General features: G+C 36.9%; 1 protein-coding gene across 1 annotated transcript in view; it reads right to left on the bottom strand.

The window, feature by feature from the left end:
- The window catches only part of LOC142349068 (rabankyrin-5-like), a 110,889-nt gene that overhangs the window by 16,768 nt on the left and 71,747 nt on the right, over positions 1-22,374 (bottom strand). The window contains exons 10-12 of the mRNA XM_075400481.1: positions 12,206-12,632; positions 9,107-9,841; positions 8,727-8,899 (exon numbers count right to left, since the gene is read on the bottom strand). Coding sequence (XP_075256596.1) covers positions 8,727-8,899; positions 9,107-9,841; positions 12,206-12,632 — 1,335 coding nt within the window. The remainder of the gene's footprint in view (positions 1-8,726; positions 8,900-9,106; positions 9,842-12,205; positions 12,633-22,374) is intronic.

A 22,374-nucleotide genomic window follows, 5' to 3' on the forward strand; every position in this document is an offset into this window, starting at 1 on the left:
TTACATCCTGGAATTATTCGGTTCCAAGACTTATGTACAGAGTCAAGACTGTACTCACGCGTTTCATAGGCATCTGAAGCCGAAGTGATTAGTCAAATACCATATCCTATACTGGCAGCATTCGCTTGAGTAGGAAGGTAAAATACTTCCGTGTCGTAAGTCTCCGCTGCTTTTAGGGTTGAACTAACGAAAAGAGTTGCCAGGCAAGAAGGGTGATTCGTTTGGGTAGCGATAGTCTCATGGCATATTCAGTATCTAGCTGATCCTATACATGCTTCGAATTGATCTTTTGTAAGTTCTACCGATTCCATTTGATCTTCTGGTATGGCAAGATAGGGCGCTTCGATGACCCATCGGATCGCCATACAAGGTTCTGGCTGTGGCGTCGGAACTATTTGAGCCTGGTACGTAGAAAAAACAGTTTGTCGCGAGGCCAACGGAATGGCAATTGTAGGAACTAGTCCCGTCATCCAAAGTCACGACATCTCGAAGAAGTTTTGCGTCATAATATGATAATAAATCTGTTGGAGGTATGGCTAACGACAATCTGCTACCACTTAAAGACTGATCAGCAGCGACAGATTTTAGTATAGCAAGTGGAGACTCCTTGGGTACCAAGGATATTGGTAAATATTGCTGTAGTAACGTTGGGATGGCATTTCGGACATTCATCCGATACGTGTAGAGAACTGTTCTATAGCTTTTGACGTCTGCATAGAGCATTGATAGGAGAGAAGCTGCTGTGTCGAAGTTGAAATTGAGTTGCTGATTGGAGAACAGCATTTGGGTACAGTCTCGTAGAATGTGGAAGTTGCCTTCGAAAACATTAAATTGTTCGTCGATAATAGCCCAATTTTTGTTCTGTGTCTTTGTCATCTGGTTTTGTGTCTCTAATCTCTTTCAGTTCAATTCAAACCACGAAAAACTTTTCATCAGTTTCAGTTTTTATCTGCATTACTTAGTCCGTCAGTGATGAAGTGAAACTGTATAGTCAATCAATATTGGCTGCATTCTCTTTTGCTCTGTCCTGGCATGATCCAAAACTGCCAGAGAGACCGCATCCTGACGTAGCTCAAATCCAGTTCAAACTTTGACCTTTTATTGTTATTTAACTAACTCTTATCATGCCATCATTTTGTTCAAACTTTATTACATAATTGAACTTTATTACTGAATTCCAATCAACTTTGGAAAAATCTGTCTAATATTTGCTTATATTTGAATGTAAATAACAAGATATTAAAATTGTAACACAAAAAATAGTTGCTTGCTAATAAACATTTGATCTACTGAATTACAGTTTTTTACCAGAGGAGTTCTTCAGTTGTTATAGTGATTGCCGACTCGCCCATTCGAAGACCCAAACCGCTAGAGCCATCCAACAGTTGATAATAAAACAGCAAAAATCGTTTAGTTGTTGGAGAAAATTTGAAGATTCGATCCGATCTCGAGAGCTGCGACCGAGTTGAAGCGAAACTTATTGACGTTAAGCTACCAGACCCCTTAGAGCATTTGATGAGCGAAATCCCACAAATCGCTCAGATGCCCTACTTCGAGTCTCGAAAAACAGCGGGAGTAGAGCTTCTGAGAAAAGTGAGAGCAGAGCTGATTCGAAGCCCAAAAATAAAGTCAAGTGATGACTTAGTTCAGATTGCGAAGCCGATCACTGCTGATATGAGAATGTTAAAGCCTTCGCTTGTGTCTGAATTCAAAGAATACGTCCCATTAAAATTGTTTCTGTCGCTTACAGTTATTGTTTTCATAGAGAACATCATTTTACACATCTTGTTTCTATATCTCTATCACAGAGTCAGGATCATTCGTAAATTTGTTCCTTCATTCCTCAAATCTAAAAATGACGACATTGCTGTAAAACCAGTCATTAGTGTGAAGGACAACATTACTGCTGATGCCATTCCACAAAAATGGAAAGAAAACTATCATATCCTGACCGAAGCCACTAGACCGAGAAGTAAATCTCGATCACGGACATCATTATCTACGTTGAACAAAACTCTAGAATCAACTTCAGATCCATGTCTCTCATAAGTTCTTCTCAACGCATTGAAACTGACCTCTGAATCAATGCAGTTGTTTTGTAAAATATATTTTCTCCTAGCAAACTGGAGAAGCATCGGAGTACCCTTGAAAAAGGCTAACGTTTAGTCCAATATTACGTTGGGTGACTATCAAGTAACTATTTTTGGCAGGAGTCGACCAACTTCGTCAGTCTCATCTTTTGCTACTATTGTTGGATAATTATCTATTCTTTTTTAACAGCATGCATTCTTTCTAACTGGTATGAAACTGTGGCAAAATTGTACTCTTTTACCGATTTGAGCTTCGTCGCTGAATGATGGACACCGAAATCTTTTCGAGCCCGGAAGTCTCCCTGAGGAGGGGAGTGTGAAGTAGCTCAAATCCAGTTCAAACTTTGACCTTTTATTGTTATTTAACTAACTCTTATCATGCCATCATTTTGTTCAAACTTTATTACATAATTGAACTTTATTACTGAATTCCAATCAACTTTGGAAAAATCTGTCTAATATTTGCTTATATTTGAATGTAAATAACAAGATATTAAAATTGTAAAACAAAACATAGTTGCTCGCTAATAAACAAATGATCTACTGAATTACAGGTTTTTTTACCAGAGGAGTTCTTTGGTTGTTAAAGTGATTGTCGACTCACCCATTCGAAGACCCAAACCGCTAGAGCCATCCAACAGTTGATAATAAAACAGCAAAAATCGTTTAGTTGTTGGAGAAAATTTGAAGATTCGATCCGATCTCGAGAGCTGCGACCGAGTTGAAGCGAAACTTATTGACGTTAAGCTACCAGACCCCTTAGAGCATTTGATGAGCGAAATCCCACAAATCGCTCAGATGCCCTACTTCGAGTCTCGAAAAACAGCGGGAGTAGAGCTTCTGAGAAAAGTGAGAGCAGAGCTGATTCGAAGCCCAAAAATAAAGTCAAGTGATGACTTAGTTCAGATTGCGAAGCCGATCACTGCTGATATGAGAATGTTAAAGCCTTCGCTTGTGTCTGAATTCAAAGAATACGTCCCATTAAAATTGTTTCTGTCGCTTACAGTTATTGTTTTCATAGGGAACATCATTTTACACATCTTGTTTCTATATCTCTATCACAGAGTCAGGATCATTCGTAAATTTGTTCCTTCATTCCTCAAATCTAAAAATGACGACATTGCTGTAAAACCAGTCATTAGTGTGAAGGGCAACATTACTGCTGATGCCATTCCTCAAAAATGGAAAGAAAACTATCATATCCTGACCGAAGCCACTAGACCGAGAAGTAAATCTCGATCACGGACATCATTATCTACGTTGAACAAAACTCTAGAATCAACTTCAGATCCATGTCTCTCATAAGTTCTTCTCAACGCATTGAAACTGACCTCTGAATCAATGCAGTTGTTTTGTAAAATATATTTTCTCCTAGCAAACTGGAGAAGCATCGGAGTACCCTTGAAAAAGGCTAACGTTTAGTCCAATATTACGTTGGGTGACTATCAAGTAACTATTTTCGGCAGGAGTCGACCAACTTCGTCAGTCTCATCTTTTGCTACTATTGTTGGATAATTATCTATTCTTTTTTAACAGCATGCATTCTTTCTAACTGGTATGAAACTGTGGCAAACTTGTATCCTTTTACCGATTTGAGCTTCGTCGCTGAATGATGGACACCGAAATTTTTTTGAGCCCGGAAGTCTCCCTAAGGAGGGGAGTGTGAAGTGGCTCAAATCCAGTTCAACCTTTGACCTTTTATTGTTATTTAAATAACTCTTATCATGCCATCTTTTTGTTCAAACTTTTTTACATAATTGAAATTTATTACTGAATTCCAATCAACTTTGGAAAAATCTGTCTAATATTTGCTTATATTTGAATGTAAATATCAAGATATTAGAATTGTAAAACAAAAAATAATTGCTCGCTAATAAACAAATGATCTACTGAATTACAGGTTTTTTTTACCAGAGGAGTTCTTCGGTTGTTAAAGTGATTGTCGACTCACCCATTCGAAGACCCAAACCGCTAGAGCCATCCAACAGTTGATAATAAAACAGCAAAAATCGTTTAATTGTAATAGGTGCTCAGCACAATTTCGTTCGCTAAATTGTTGAAGCCGCAATGTTTTAGAATCAACCCTAGTAATTTCAGTAACATGTTCTTCTCGCAAGAAAACGTTGTTGTTCGAGATAGTTTACTCGAAAAGGCAAATGAATTTGGTCAATTAGAATTGCTTTCAACCAAAACAAACAACCACTACATTCATAAACATTAATTATTTGAGCACATGATACTATTATTATTAATACTTTTGCACTACCATTTTGTTTTGCACTGCCATTTTGTATAATACTTTTGCACTGCCATTATTATCAATACTTTTGCACTACTCATTTGTTTTTTAACAGCAAAAATGGATTGAATTGAGTGATCCTTTTTTCATCAACAAAACGAAACTTGAGCCCCTCGTGGTTAGGAGAAACTTTTTTTCTAGTATCAAATGAAAAGAAAAAGGAAAAATTTCAAAAAATTGGACGAAAGTCCGTAATCCGTACTGTATAAGTAAACAGTTATAAAAACATTATTTGATGTTTAAAACTGATAAACAAAAGGCCTGATTTAAAGGAGGGCGGCAAACATAAACACACACCACAGCAAAGTTCCTTCTAAGATGCAAAAAACAGATAGCAAAACCAGTCAAAAATTATATTAAAAATTTCGAAATATGAGATATTTTGGCTTAAAACGCATCAGTTTTGGCTCTCAAAACACTGTAACATCAAATGCAGAAATTTAAATACTTCCGCTTCCAAAAAACATACCCGGCAAATTTAAGAAAAGAAAATATCAACAAAAATTGATTTTTGTATAAAACATTTTTTTAGTGCAATTTATTTTGATGTCATTTCGTAATTGCACATACTCCTGTCTCTCGGTGAGAGGTTACAGGGTCTATTATCAATACCAATAAGCATTATAGATATTAACTAAAACTTATGAGAACAAAGTTCAAGTACCGGGCATCTAAAACTTGGCTTTATGGGTTTATCCCGTTTCTATTTCTAGACTCTCTTCATTTTGAAGTGCTTTGCTGAGCAGATGCTGTTTGAAAGGACGTTGAGCAGAATGACAGAAGAGTTAAACTAGCCTAGAGAAGTCAAAAAGATTTCACAGAAAATGTCGAAAAAGCGGCAAAATGGGTAAAGCGAAAAAAAAATTCGACGAAGTAAAAAAAGGACCGCTATAATAGCCAGCTGAAAAGATGAGGGCGGCTATAAAAAACCAAAGTTAGCTACACACCAAATGTTGAAAACGACAAAAATGGCTTACAACGTAATTAGATATTAGGCAAAAGCTCGATTAGGCTACGCCAATATTAATAACGAGTGAAAATTTTGAATTTGAATTTTATGGACATTCAGCAATGACGAAATCAAACACTTAGAAACGGTACCTCAAAATCCAATGAAGCTACAACTCAAGTGTCTGTAGAAATTGTCTTTACATGGCAAAATATCACAAAAACAAGTCAAAATTTTCGAATCACTGAGAAATGGAGGTTTCCAATTTAGGTAAATCTGCCGAATTTCAGCAACCCCTAGACAAAGCAATGACAACTTTTTAAATATGATCGCTAGTCTTTTTCCCGTAACTTTTGCAAAAACGAGGGATATAGAAAAGATTACTTTATAAGGTCATCTTTGAGTTTTTTAATTGCTATCAGCCTACTGTCCATCAAAAATTTGCGGAATTGTTGCCCAAAAGGCAACAAAAACTGGCTTCTCTTAATATACCGCCCCCATATTGTCAAAAAACCTTATTCAAAGTCAAACAGTCATTCCTTTAACGTGGTACCTGAATCAAAAACCTTCTCTCGCTCATCAAAAACCAGTTCACAAGGCCATTTAAATCACTTTCCCTATAGGTCAAAACAATGCGTGAACACATAGTAGGTCAAAACAAGGCCTGAACTCATATTACTTTAAGTACAAAAAAACCACAAGAAATTCCTCAAGACACAAAAACCCCACAAGATACAAAAAACTCCAAAAGGTACAAAAACCCACAAGAAAGTCGTAATAAAACCACGATCAGTCCAATAATAGCTTCACTCAGCTATTGAGGCTACTACCAATAAGAAATAATTCGCAACAATACAAATTTTGTTTGTCATTACCAGCCAGACCCCAATAGCAAAACATAGCTGGCAGATTGCTTTGTATATCTGCGGTCTCAAAAGATAGAACATACCCGAAAGATTGCCGGAAAACAGACCCCGTTGATTCCAATAAGCATGATTGGGATTGAAAGAATAGAAGATACTGAAAAAAAAAAGAATTTTGTACAAAAACATTTTTAAGTCCGATTTATTTTGATGGCATTTCGTAGTTGAACATACTTCTGTTTCTTAGAGAGAGGCTACAGAGGCTACTGTCAATAATTATAAGCATTAGAGATGGTAATTAAGACTTATAGGGACGACGCTCAAATAGCGAGCATCTAAAATTGGGCTTTATGGGTTTATCCCGTTTCTATTTTTGACTTCAATTTTTTATACTGACTCTGTTCATTTTGAATTGCTTTGTTGAGCAACTGATGTTCAAAATCAGTTTTAGCAGAATGAGAGAAGAGAAAAACTAGCCTAGAGAAGTCAAAAAGATTTCCCGCAAAATGTTGAAAAAGCGGCAAAATGAGGTAAAGCGAAACATGTTTTTGTTTGACGAAGTAAAAAAATTAGGAGATCTATAATAGCCGGCTGAGAAGATGAGGGCGGCTATTAAAAAGGAAACAGACAAAAAAAATTCTTTTTTTAACTGCTGAGATGTTAAATTTGACTAAGAGTATAGAACTTATTAATGCTTTTATTGGCTGCTCTCAAATAACCTTCAATTAGAGTTGACACACTCACTAGACCCTATCTCTCTGAATTAAAGAAACATAGCTGGCAGATTGCCAGAATATAACCGCAATAGCTTCGTAGCTGCAGTCTCAAAACATCAACCGACAAATGTCAGAAGAATTGCTCTTGAACGACAGCTGAGGCAATTAAATTCTGATCAATTTTTTTTATGGGTGCAAAAACCTTTCCCCGCCGGGATTCGAACCACTAACCTCCCGATCCACAGCCACACGCACAAAACCACTGCGCTACGAATCACTTATCATCTTATCATGCTGCAGCCGATTTTATATTACCAACAAGCTTTACTTCGGAGCAATAGAGATCACTCAAAAATGAAGAACGAAAGCGTGAAAAAGTCACCTGAGAAGTCAAAGAATGTTCTAGAAGAAAAGCGCAAAATTGTCAAGCGAAAAAGAGACACAAACGTTTACAATAATTGCTATCAACTTTGTTCAAGAGCAATTAAAAACAGTAAATAGACAGACCAAAAAAATTCGTCTTTTCATTGAAGGCTGATATGTTATATTTTGATTAAAAATCTGTAAGTTTATCTCTATAAGTTTTTGCTGCCTCTATTAGCTTCATTTAGAGTGACACCCACCCAATTGACCTAATCTCTTTGAATTAAAGTAAATAAAAGTCAATTTCAAAGTGAAGAAGTCATTTTTGAGAGCGAGGTAAGTCAAGTGTGACCAAAAATTTAATCACGCGAATGAACAAAAAAATAACTCGCTCCACTAAGAGCGAAAAATGACGTCACACACGCACTTCAGTTGAAATTGCATAAACGAAATGAACGAATGAACAAACAGCAGATTTGAACTGGTTGTGACGTCATATGGTCGTAACAAAAATCGCGAAATAAAAAAAACCAAGAGAAGGCCAATAATAGCCCCAGCTATCGCTGTGCGGCTATTAAAAAAGTCAATTTCAAGTGAAGGTCAATTTTGAGAGTGAGAAAAGTCACGTGTGACTAAAAATTTAAAAAAGCAATTGAAAAAAAATCTCTCCAGTTACAGTGGAAAATGACGTCACGCATGCAATTCAGTTCAAATGAACAAAAAGCAGGTATGAAGTGATTGTGACGTCATACGGTCGTAACAATTATCTTGACGACGAAATAAAAAAACATAACAGGATATGTCATGAAACATTTCAAAGAATTTTCAGTAACAAAACAAAAAATAGACCTAGATTGGACCATGAATGGATTGGAAAAACCATTTAGAAAAGATCCGATAAAAAACATCAAAAAACAATGAAAATCAAAACCAAATTGCCGCATGTGACCGAAAAACCATTAGCGAGAAGGTAACTTTTTGTTCCAGCTTTAAAATTAGAGGGAAAAAATTTAACGCAGCAAAACCTCTCGCTTTTTCACTCCACGTCCTGTTTAGGCGTGACCAAAATCATCACTTCACTTGACTTCAAAAATCATGAAATTATGTGAACAGATCTTCAAAAAAGCGACAGTGCCCCAACACCAATACAATTTAAATTCTTTGAATTATCGAAAAAAAACAAGAGAAGGCCAATAATAGCCACAGCAAACTGGTTGCGGCTATTAATAAAACGCCTATCGTTTTGCGACTCGTTCGCGCCTTCGTAAATTTCAAATAAATGCATATTCTTTGTTCATTAAAAATAGCAGCTGCCTAAACAATACCACCAACGATAACTTGAATGCGAAATACCACCAATGGTAACTTCAAACATTTTTTTTTTCAAATCGCTTTAATAGCTTGAAAATCTTGCCACAAGGTAGTAGTTATGAAACTCAAAGATACCTTGACTGCCCTGTGCAGAAGTGTCTGGAAATACCCCTCTTGCAATGAAATGTGCCAGCTGTTGACATCACAGCCGTGCCTCACTAAAATCGAAGCCACATCCTCCTGTCCACTCTCTAGGGCCACCCACAATGGAAAATTGTTGTTATTATCTGTCTGGGACATATCAGCACCTAGAATACACAACAACGCAATCAATCAACTTTGTTGCACAAATACACCCGCTATGTTTCTACGGTGAATAAAAAACAGTCCAATCCAATAAATCATAGAGGCTCCTCAGTTTGCTACTAATCAACACACGTGGTTGAATTGAGGAGCTCAATAATCGATTACCAATCATTCGGTAGTTTAAGCTATTTTATCTCTATTCAAGTTACCTCTAATACAGAAGGCATCCACGACCAAAGGCAGGTGTCGCTTGATTGCGAGCATTAAAGGCGACTCTCCTTCTGTAGTTCGGAATGAGAAATCCGCATTTCTATCCAGCAAAAACAGTGCACTCGTGCTATCTTGATGCACTATCGCTTGCTGAAGTAAAGATTCCCCGGCAATATTTTTATCGTTGATGTTCGAACCCGCTTTGAGCAGGTCGTCTGAACATTTAAGTCCCAGCCACAAAGATAGAGCGAAGGCTGTTTGTTCGAAACTGTTTTTTTCGTCCAGACTAATTCTGTCCGGACTCTTTTTCCGGAACTCTAACATCAGTTGAACAATATTTTCATGTTTGTTCCACACTGCAAGATGAAGTGGTGTTTGTAAAGAGGCTTCAGAAGCCAACGCAATTTCAGAGATCTCTTCTTCGATCTCAAAACTCACATTCTGGCTGACAGAGGTCAGTTTATTCGAAGCACCAAATGAAAAATTGTCGCTGCCAATTTGATTTCCGAACTGAGGCGATGCTAGAATGGGACCCGAATCATTGGTTACCTCCGATTCCTCGTCAGTTACGACTTCGTCAACCCATTCCTCAATTTCTTCGTACTCGTCCTCGGGGTCATTGTTTGTTTGTTGTGGAATGTCTGGTTCGTCAAAAGGATTCGTGGATATCATACTTTCTGTGTCATCGGGTTCGTCTGCAAAAGGGTTCGATCCCCAGTCGCCTTCATCTTCATCTACGCAAAACAAAACATTTCTGTACAGGCTGCGAAAATTTTAACTTAGAGACAAACATCACCAAAAACCCACAATATATTGACCATCTTGTACTGAATATATCACTAAAAAACTATATCAGTGCTTAAAATTTTATATCAAAATGCTAGATAGAGTTCAATAATCAGAACATCTTTTGCAGCTGACGCAGAACTTCTTAGCTTTTTTGGGATAAAATTATAACATAGCCGGCAGATTGCCGGAAAATAGCCGCGATAGACGCTTGTGGCTTAACATGAATTGAAACAACTATAGAAATAAAATAGACAGATCGACCACCAGTCCTTTAATAGACCACTAGACTTTTTGGGTTAGCTTCGGACTGTCATTTTTATGAGACACATAAGCTCTATAAGGAGAAATCCCTAATAGGACTTTTCAAAATTAGGATCTTATTTGCACCCCCAGATGCACGTGCAATATTTGGGGGGGCACAAACGGAAAGATCCCAAAATTAATATTCGAAATCAAAAACTCAAGACTCTAATATTCAAGAATTAGGGCATTTGTTTGGCACTACTTGGATGCACACTATTGACCTTTAATAAGTAAAGGTTCATAAAATTTAAAGTTTCATGAGTGAGCTCAGAAGTAATTTTTTTGAGTGAGGTAAGTCATTGGAAAAGTCAATTCCAAGAAGAAAAACTCAAAAAATGACAAAAATTTTAAAAAAACTTACAAAAAAATTACAAAAATTAGTATCATTTTGCGTGTTTGTGTTTGTAGTACCCAAAAAATATAGCTCATAAAATAGTCATAAAAAGTAAATTTGTCTCGAAAGAGTCCTTCGTCAACTTTTAAAAATTTCAACCTAAGACTAATCAAACAAAAAACTCAAAAAATCACAAAACATAGCCGGCAGTTTGCCGGAATAGCTGCGAAAGAACAGACCTGCGTGCCATATAATAGAGATAGAAACAGATACAGATCTAAATTGAAAAAAAAATCGACGCCGCTCAAAAAACTGGGCTAAAAAACATTCAGCGATAAATTATTAAATCTTGTTAAAATTCATTCCACAGAAGCCTCTTATTAGGGACCTTTACAGCACATATGAGTTCCTTTGACCTTAAACAAATTCAATTTAAACTTAAGTTTTAAAAGTGCAAAAGTCATTTTATTGAGTGACGTAAGTCACGTATGATCAAAATCTAATCACACAAATAACCTAACAACTTTCGCTAAAGCGAGTGAGAAATGACGTCACGCGCGCAAATGCCGTTAGTGAGAGGAAGAAGTCATTCAGAAAATTTGACTTTTTCAGCTTTGCTGTGTGAACAAATGTAAAACGAAAAAAGAGCGTCAGACGACGAAACAAAAAAAACCAAGAGCACCGCAATATAGCTACGCTCAGCTTACATCTTCGCAGCTATAATAAAACATGAAAAACTGCAGAATTTTGAGCCCAAAAACTCCTAAAAACGACCTTTTAACCTTCAATTAAGGCTATCCCAGCAGCTGCACCACTCTAAGCAATTGAAGGACTACTAAAGCCCACTTTGGGCCTCTAATGAAACTTAATGCCCGCTGGGCTTTACCTGTTTATCCCGTTTGGAAAGATCAAAGTCATTCAGAAATGTGTGAACACATCTTAAAAAAACACTGCGCCCCAATACAATTCAAATTCTTTGATCGTAAAAAAAATTTAGGAGCGCTATAATAGCCGCCTAGAATTGAGGACGCGGCTATTAAACACAGAATAACTGCGAAAGAGAACATAACCGACTAACGTCGGGCGAATTGCTCTCAAACGACCTGCAAGCGGCTGACTTCGGTAGTACCCAGCTGTGGCTCAGCGATGCTAGCTTTGGAGGGGGGGTGGTGATGCGATGGGGGGTGAAGCGATTGGGGGGGAGGATTGGGAGGGCTGGAGACGAGAGGGGGGTTCAAACCACCAGGTAGCAGAGTCAACCTCCCGTCACTCAGTCAACCTCCCGTCAGACCCCCACCTCTCACATCCCCAGTCCACCCTCTGCTACCTGGTGGTTAATAGACCACTAGACTTTCGCGATTAAGAACTTTCGGAGGGTTCGTCGAACTTTCGAGATTAAGAACTGCCCTTCACACCATGCAATTGTCTCTTAAAAACAGTTTTGGTTAATCGCATTCTTAGAGTATAGTAAGCCTTAGGCCTCTAGGAGAACTTAATGCCCTCCGAGCGTTACCTATTTATCCCGTTTTTGAGGACGGACGAAAAGTCAAATGGGTCAGACGAAAAATCGGTCGAGTGACAAATCGCATAAAAAAGACCAACAGCACTAAAATATTTGCTACCAACTTCGTTTGAGAGCAATTAAACAAGCACATGAAATCCAACTTCCAACCGTCAAAAGGATTCAACGGTATCGATCCTTTGGCGCCACCCATCGGTGAAATTTTCTCTGCTGACGATTTCTTCGGTTTCAGAACTCTTCGCACAATCTTCTTTTTCACAACTTTGGTCTTCTTTTTAAAACCCCTTTCGGATGTCTGTGGAGACGGGGACGTTGGAATTGGTGAAGATACTGATGCTTTTTGGCTAGGAGGTGGTCCCGGTCTGGGCTTCTCAGCTGCTACAAACTTTGTCCGACTGTTACAGTTGGCTCCTAGCTCAAGCAAGTTAGACACTAAATTCGACAGATTGTTCATGCACGCGACGTGAAGAACTGACAACCCATTTGAGTCCTGATGATTAAAGTTACACTTCTGATGAGCCAAATAAATAGCAGCATTTTCAAACATCTTGTGGGCACAGAAGTTCAATAACGGCACCTAAAACAATAGTTTAGCTTCAGCTTGAATAGATCCTTAAACTTTTATATTAGAGCCGAATGCACAACAAAAGAATTTTTTGGACATAAACCTATTTTGGACATAAGAAATCGTAACACAATAGCCGCAATTTGTTCCTTAACGTAATGCACTTTTAAAGTATTGCGCTTCGCTTAACGCACCTGCTCCCCAGTACGCCATTGACCACAAAGCACGAGCCATTACATTTTTACAGTCGACATTCTTACCGGAAAACAGCCCCCGTTGACTCTACTGATCGACATTAGCATTGAAACAGAGAGAAACGAAATGAAGAGAATATTAGCGACATCGAATTATTTTCTTAGTGTGAAAAAGTGTTCTAATTTCGTCCGCAGTTTCATTAGATCTGATGAGTATGGTGAATTTAGCCTCTACACTTTGATAAATTCATGCACTAAGTTTATATCCATTAGATCCTTGGATTAGGTCTTTATTGGTTTATCCAGTTTCTATTGATTTAGCTTCTTGACCTCAAACGTAGTTAAGGAAAAGTGTTGAAGGAACTCCATTGAAATTCCATTCAGTTGAAACAGCGAATGAAGAGAGTCAGAAGTCAAACATGAAACGACGAATTACGTAAAAAAGAAAAACGGTAAAACCAAACTTAAAACAAGCATAACAGGACAAGTCCTCACATACACTTCAAAGAATTTATATTGACTAAACAAAAATCTAGACCTCTGATGGACTATGAATGGATTGGGGAAAACCATTCATAAAAACATTCGATCAGAAAATCGAGAAACCAGCAATTACAAAAATCAAATTCCAGCATGTGAACAAACCACAAGCTAGAAGGCGAACTTGTTCCGCCATTTTATCACTCAACTTTAAAATCAGAGTGAAAAAATTCTCGCCGCAAAACCATCAGTTTTTTCGATCCACTTCCTGTTTCGGCGTAACCAAAACCACTACTCCACTTTGACATCAAAAATTTTCAAACCGTGTGAGCAGATCCTAAACAAGGACAGCGCTCCAGAAAAATTTAAATTTTTTGAAATGTAAAAAAAAAAAACAAAGCACGACAAATCCTGAACTACAAACAAAAATAGAGAATTTTCATTGACTAAACAAAAAAAATCGTCCCAGAAATGAGTAGCAATTGATCCGGAAAAAAATTAAAAACTATCAGAAAGCTCGACAAAAAAATACTCAGGATATTGCCAGAAAACGACCATCGTGATTCCCTTAACACCGATTGGGATAGAAGGAACAGAAAAACAATGAAAAATTTCATTGTTGCACAAAAACATTTTTAAAGTGCAAACTATTTTGATTGCATTTTGCATTTAAGTTGTACATACTCGACGTTCTTAATGAGAGGATACAGAGGCAATAGCTATGTTAACTGATACGATCAAAGTTCAAGTAGCTGGCATCTAATATTGGGCTTAATGGGTTGGTTTATTCCGTTTCTGTTTTAGATTTGGTTTCTCGAAACTAATTCGGTTCATTTTGAATTGTTTCGCTCAGCAACTGCAGCCTAAAAAAGCCTTGAAGAGGATGAGCGAAGGATGAAACTAGCCTAAAGAAGTCACAACGAATTCATGCAAAAAGTCGAAAAAGCGGCAAAATGAGGTAAAGCGAAACAATTTTAATCGATGAAGTAAAAAAATAGCAGTCTTCCAAGGCCTCACTAACAATCCAACGAACTATCTTAACTGATATCCTTACATTTAAAATTTTACAGCAACATCCTATTAAGACAGCCAACAAAACACCTGACCCTATGAGCAAAAAAAATTTAAAATAGCAAATAGATAAATTCTTTTTGCAAAATTTAGCACTTTTGGAAACCCTAATACAAATAACAAAGCAATGACTCTATGCACTCCCCCCGAATGAGTGTATAACACAACCCCCTAGAGGGAACCAGAAAAGGCAAAAAGAGAAAAAAACTGAAAATTCAAAAAAAGTCAGAAACCTTGCAAACTGGTGGCGCAAATCTAAGAGCTCCTCATAACTAACACCCAAGAAATTTAACCACAGCATATCGAAAAACTGTTTAACTCAAAAGGTCACAAAATACTTTTCAGCAGTTCCAATTTCCAAAAAAAGGGACAAAATAACTACAAATGAACGCAAGACTTGAAAAATAGCTAGAAAAGCAACGAAATCCGCTATTAATGAAGTTAAGAGATCACTAAAAAATTTAGAAGAAAAGCGTAAAATCACTAAAAAATTTTAGTGATTTTACACTAAAAAATTTTTGAAAAAGAAAAGCGTAACAGAAAAGTAAAAAAAAACCAACTCAAAACGAAAACGATTAAATTAGCAACCGACGAGATTTGTCAGTAATATCTTTTGAAAAAGAAGAGCGTAAAAGAAAACTCAAATAAAAAACAGCTCAAAACTAAACGACTAAACTAGGCATCCTTAGCAACCGATGCGAGTTGTCATTAAGGAGACAAAGAGATGAGACACAATTGAACAATAAAAACTCGTAAAACCTCAAACATTCGATAACATTGAAATGAATGAAAGTAAAAGTCATAAAAAGAATTAGCCTTGTATTGAAACAATTCAATCAATTAAAATAATCCATGTTAGCAACCTATCTGTCCCCAATAAGAAATAACGATACGACAACAAGAAGTAGAACGAACACCTGTCAAACCTCAGGTGAAAAATCATTAAAATATAATGAGAACAAATAGTGTCAAAGTCTTGAAAACAACTATCCAAAAACTCAAACACTCAATAAGATTCATTTATGCCTCATTAGCAACCAATGACACTGTCATTAATGATACTATGTGATAAGACAAAAGAGATTAATAAAGAAGTAAAAACCAAATTTCCGAAAATAATTTATGACAATAAATGGTGTCATAGTAGAAAAAAAACATTAGCTGCCCGTCGATAAGTTTAATCAATTTCAAATAGAAACCAATCCAAAACAAATGTATCATATCAATAGCACTCAAAAAAATACACTGAAAAGAGCAGTCAAATTGCGGCAACGTAAGCACGTAAAAAATCGCTTTCAAAATCTTGTTCAAATACCAACTTTACTTTTTAAGGAGCTTGGAAAAAATCACGCTTTAAACAAACTCGCTTGTTTTTCCTCCCTTTACTAATCTCAAGTGAATAAAATCACCAATCTAAATTATCCTCTGACTGGCGCGAAAAAGCCCAAAAGAGTGTGATCAGATCTTAAAAAAGACAGCACACCAATTCAATCCGGGCACTTTGGATTGTGCAAAATAGGACCACAGTAATAGCCAGCAGTGAAGACGAGGGCTGAAATTGAACAGTAAAGCGAAATTAAATCGCGACAAATGAACAAAAAATTACAATTGAGAAAGCAAATTTTTTCTCAAACCACTCGCTTATTTACTCCAATTCCTGTGACCAAAATCACTTCTCCGATTTGACTACACAAATAATAAAAAGTCGTGCACATATCGTAAAAAACATAGCTGGAAGAATTCCGAAAATGACGCGAAGAGTCGTCTCTAGCTAGAAAACTAACGCTTCTATAAATTAGAACCTAGGAAAACTACCCACAAAACGTAGTCAAACGAAACTAGCAAAAATGAACGAAGGTAAAAGTCATCGATAACATTGAAATGAACGAAGCTAAAAGTCATAAAAAGAATTAGCTTTGAATTGAAACAATTTAATCAATTAAAAGATTTAATATTAGCAACCTATGAGACCGGTCCCTAAAAAGAAACAACGATATGGCAACAAGAAGTAGAAGGAACACCTGTCAAACCTCAGAATATCAATACAAAATAATGAGAACAAATAGTGTCAAAGTCCTGAAAACAACTAGCCAAAAACTGAAAGACTTAAAAAGATTCATTTATGCCTCATTAGCAACCAATGACACTGACCTCAGTGATACTGGGTGATAATACAAAAAACATCAAAAAAGAAGTAAAAATAAAAAGTTCAAAAAAAATTATGACAACAAATGGTGTCATAGTAAAAAAAACATTAGCTGCCCGTCGATAAGTTCAATCAATAGAAAAGCGAAATTAAATCGCAACCAATGAACAAAAAATTACAACTGAGAGAGCAAATTTTCTCTCAAATCACTCGCTTATTTACTCCAATTCCTGTGACCAAAATCACTTCTACGATTTGACTACAAATAATAAAAAATCGTGCACATCGTAAAAAAAACATAGCCGGAAGAATTCCGAAAATGACGCGAAGAGTCGTCTCTGGCTAGAAAACTAACGCTTCAAAAAATGAGAACCCAGAAAACTACCCACAAAACGAAGTCAAACGAAATAAGCCAAAAAAGAAGCTGAACTAAAACAATTCAAGTTATTCATTATATAATACAAGTGCGTCAAAACCATTACCTTTCTTCCATGCGATTGAAACTATTAAAATTCTCAAACAACAATAGGCAGTCCATGAGAGGCCCAAAAATTTCTTGTATGAAGAAAATCTGAATATTTTACAACCCCTATCGCATGACCCCCCTAACAATGCTCACACCCACCTGATGCATCCCTAAGCCCCGGCTGGCTGCTACTGAAGTCCACCGCTCGCCAGTCTTTTGAGAGCAATACGCCCGACGTTAGTTGGTTATGTTTAGGCTGTTCCAGCGATTTTTTCCTATTGTTTTGTTTTAATCCTTCCTTCCATTGAGAATGCAATTACTACTTTTGCTCTTTTCAATTTTTCGAGGCACAAATTAACTGCACTTTGGAAGGAATAGAGCAGTTTTTGATGAGAAATGACAGAAAATTGAGAAATTTTCAGTAGTAGCCAGCTTGTATGGCTAGGCTTGTAGGTTAGGCATGCATCTGGTAGATGTGAGCGGAGTGAAGGGGGGTCAAGGGATGGGGGTCGACGAAACAAAAACACAAGAGCACAGCAATATAACTCGGCTCAGCTTACAGTGTCGCAGCTATAAAAAGCTCTTGACAAACGCAATCGTTCCATTAAACGTTTCATTTTTTTTCTTTTCTCGAGAAATAATCGAGTTTGAGTTTTCGAAAGTTTTCTGTTCTTCTCTTAGAACAAGAACCACCCTTCACACCGTGAAATTGTCTCCTGAAAACAGCTTCAGTGAATCGCGTACATAGAAACTAGTAAGGCTCTAAGAGAGCTGTTCTGCCACTTAATGTTCTCCAAGCGTTACCTGTTATCCTGTTTTTGACTACAAAACGTCAAATGGGTCAGATGAAATATCGGTCAAGCAAAAAATTGCATTAAAAAGACTACAGGACTAATAATTGCTACTAACTTTGTTTTAGAACAGTTAAAAACCCGCAAAGCAGCACAAAGAAAATGCCAAGTTATAAAACGCATATTAACTAACCGTAAACTTCAGAAACACTATCCACCGAAAACTACAACTACTACAGACAATTCAAAGTTCAACCAAAAAAGTTAAAAGCTCGAAAACCTGTTTGAAAAAGCCAAACGTAAAAAAAATTTCAGCTCGCTTACTCATTTTTCTTTCTCGCTCTTCAGGAAACAGCCTTATGAACGAAAAACCACTCTCTTTTCGCTCCACTCTCCAATTTTGTTTAACCCTCAAACCACTAAATTTTTTCAAGCATTCCATTTCCTGCTTACAAATTCACTTGACTAAAACTCAAATTCTTTGAATTAAAAACGAAAATGAGCGCCTAAATGATAGCCTTTGAGAGGTTGACGGCGGCCATTAATAGTAGCATAAAAATTTAACGTTGTGTTTGGGGTTGCCAAAGATACGCACCCAGTAATGGGGGAGGACACAAACTGAAAGATTCCAATATCTACATCGCGATGAATCAGCGAACAAGTGAAACACTCACTTTGCCTTGATATTCCTTGATATTGATGTCAATTTTGGCTCCTCTGTAGCAGAGTACAACAAAACTTGGATTTTCTAGACATTTCAAAGTCTCCTTGGTCCTGTTCGACGGCTAACCAAAACGGGAGCTCTTGCGTCATGTTCATAACATTCACGTCAACACTCTTTACTTTGAGCAACCTAGAGGAATCAGAAAAAGCAGAAATCAGAAATCTTGCAAACTAGTGGCGCAAAACTAAGAGATCCTCATAACTAAAACTCAAGACTTTTAACCACAGCATATCGAAAAACTGATTAAGTCAAAAAGTCACAATATCTTTCAGCAGTTCCAATGGCTTAAAAAGGGACAATAGAACTACAAATGAACGCAAGACTCAAAAAATTGCTTGAACCTCTCAAAAACAAATGGTATCTCAGGGGAAAAAATGTAATTATTGGAGCCAAATAATTAACTAAAACTACACTGCAGTAGAATGTCAATAAGACATTATTGTTGTCAATGAGACCACGTGAAAAGACATTAAGACACTTATGCCTCATTAGCAACCAATGACACTGACCTCAGTGATACTGGGTGATAATACAAAAGAGATTAATAAAGAAGTAAAAATAAAAAGTTCAAAAAAATTATGACAACAAATGGTGTCATATTAAAAAAAAACATTAGCTGCCCGTCGATAAGTTCAATCAATAGTAAAGCGAAATTAAATAGCAACCAAGGAACAAAAAATTACAATTGAGAAAGCAAATTTTCTCTCAAATCACTCGCTTATTTACTCCAATTCCTGTGCCCAAAATCACTTCTACGATTTGACTACAAATAATAAAAAATCGTGCACATCGTAAAAAAACATAGCCGGAGAATTCCGAAAATGACGCGAAGAGTCGTCTCTGGCTAGAAAACTAACGCTTCAATAAATGAGAACCCAGAAAACTACCCACAAAACGAAGTCAAACGAAATAAGCCAAAAAAAAGCTGTAATAAAACAATTCAATTGATTCGTTATAGAATACAAGTGCGTCAAAACCATTACCTTTCTTCCATGCAATTGAAACTGTTGAAATTCTCAAACAACAATAGGCAGTCCATGAGAGGCTCAAAAACTTCTTGTATGAATAATAACTGATTAAAGCCCCTATCGCATGACCCCCTAACACCACTCACACCCACCTGACGGATCCCTAAGCCCCGGCTGGCTGCTACTGAAGTCCAATCCTCGCCAGTCTTTTGAGAGCAATACGCCCGACGTTAGTTGGTTATGTTCAGGCTGTTCCAGCGATTTTTTCCTATTGTTTTGTTTTAATCCTTCCTTCCATTGAGAATGCAATTACTACTTTTGCTCTTTTTAATTTTTTGAGGCACAAATTAACTGCACTTTGGAAGGAATAGAACAGTTTTTGTTGAGAAATGACAGAAAATCGAGAAATTTTCAGTAGTAGCCAGCTTGTATGGCTAGGCTTGTAGGCTAGGCATGCATCTGGTAGATGTGAGCGGAGTGAAGGGGGGTCAAGGGATGGGGGTCGACGAAACAAAAACACAAGAGCACAGCAATATAACTCGGCTCAGCTTACAGTTTCGCAGCTATAAAAAGCTCTTGACAAACGCAATCGTTCCATTAAACGTTTCATTTTTTTTTCTTTTCTCGAGAAATAATCGAGTTTGAGTTTTCGAAAGTTTTCTGTTCTTCTCTTAGAACAAGAACCACCCTTCACACCGTGAAATTGTCTCCTGAAAACAGCTTCAGTGAATCGCGTACATAGAAACTAGTAAGGCTCTAAGAGAGCTGTTCTGCCACTTAATGTTCTTCAAGCGTTACCTGTTATCCTGTTTTTGACTACAAAACGTCAAATGGGTTAGATGAAATATCTGTCAAGCAAAAAATTGCATTAAAAAGACTACAGGACTAATAATTGCTACTAACTTCGTTTTAGAACAATTAAAAACCCGCAAAGCAGCACAAAAAAAAATGCCAAGTTATAAAACGCATATTAACTAACCGTAAACTTCAGAAACACTATCCACCGAAAACTACAACTACTACAGACAATTCAAAGTTCAACCAAAAAAAAAGTTAAAAGCTTGAAAACCTGTTTGAAAAAGCCAAACGTAAAAAAATTTCAGCTCGCTTACTCATTTTTCTCTCTCGCTCTTCAGGAAAAATTGCTTGAACCTCTCAAAAACAAATGGTATCTCAGGGGAAAAAATGTAATTATTGGAGCCAAATAATTAACTAAAACTACACTGCAGTAGAATGTCAATAAGACATTATTGTTGTCAATGAGACCACGTGAAAAGACATTAAGACACTTATGCCTCATTAGCAACCAATGACACTGACCTCAGTGATACTGGGTGATAATACAAAAGAGATTAATAAAGAAGTAAAAATAAAAAGTTCAAAAAAATTATGACAACAAATGGTGTCATATTAAAAAAAAACATTAGCTGCCCGTCGATAAGTTCAATCAATAGTAAAGCGAAATTAAATAGCAACCAAGGAACAAAAAATTACAATTGAGAAAGCAAATTTTCTCTCAAATCACTCGCTTATTTACTCCAATTCCTGTGCCCAAAATCACTTCTACGATTTGACTACAAATAATAAAAAATCGTGCACATCGTAAAAAAACATAGCCGGAGAATTCCGAAAATGACGCGAAGAGTCGTCTCTGGCTAGAAAACTAACGCTTCAATAAATGAGAACCCAGAAAACTACCCACAAAACGAAGTCAAACGAAATAAGCCAAAAAAAAGCTGTAATAAAACAATTCAATTGATTCGTTATAGAATACAAGTGCGTCAAAACCATTACCTTTCTTCCATGCAATTGAAACTGTTGAAATTCTCAAACAACAATAGGCAGTCCATGAGAGGCTCAAAAACTTCTTGTATGAATAATAACTGATTAAAGCCCCTATCGCATGACCCCCTAACACCACTCACACCCACCTGACGGATCCCTAAGCCCCGGCTGGCTGCTACTGAAGTCCAATCCTCGCCAGTCTTTTGAGAGCAATACGCCCGACGTTAGTTGGTTATGTTCAGGCTGTTCCAGCGATTTTTTCCTATTGTTTTGTTTTAATCCTTCCTTCCATTGAGAATGCAATTACTACTTTTGCTCTTTTTAATTTTTTGAGGCACAAATTAACTGCACTTTGGAAGGAATAGAACAGTTTTTGTTGAGAAATGACAGAAAATCGAGAAATTTTCAGTAGTAGCCAGCTTGTATGGCTAGGCTTGTAGGCTAGGCATGCATCTGGTAGATGTGAGCGGAGTGAAGGGGGGTCAAGGGATGGGGGTCGACGAAACAAAAACACAAGAGCACAGCAATATAACTCGGCTCAGCTTACAGTTTCGCAGCTATAAAAAGCTCTTGACAAACGCAATCGTTCCATTAAACGTTTCATTTTTTTTTCTTTTCTCGAGAAATAATCGAGTTTGAGTTTTCGAAAGTTTTCTGTTCTTCTCTTAGAACAAGAACCACCCTTCACACCGTGAAATTGTCTCCTGAAAACAGCTTCAGTGAATCGCGTACATAGAAACTAGTAAGGCTCTAAGAGAGCTGTTCTGCCACTTAATGTTCTTCAAGCGTTACCTGTTATCCTGTTTTTGACTACAAAACGTCAAATGGGTTAGATGAAATATCTGTCAAGCAAAAAATTGCATTAAAAAGACTACAGGACTAATAATTGCTACTAACTTCGTTTTAGAACAATTAAAAACCCGCAAAGCAGCACAAAAAAAATGCCAAGTTATAAAACGCATATTAACTAACCGTAAACTTCAGAAACACTATCCACCGAAAACTACAACTACTACAGACAATTCAAAGTTCAACCAAAAAAAAAGTTAAAAGCTTGAAAACCTGTTTGAAAAAGCCAAACGTAAAAAAATTTCAGCTCGCTTACTCATTTTTCTCTCTCGCTCTTCAG

Source organism: Convolutriloba macropyga, chromosome 11, assembly GCF_964194025.1.
Source record: "Convolutriloba macropyga chromosome 11, txConMacr16.3, whole genome shotgun sequence".
Classification (NCBI taxonomy): domain Eukaryota; kingdom Metazoa; phylum Xenacoelomorpha; order Acoela; family Convolutidae; genus Convolutriloba; species Convolutriloba macropyga.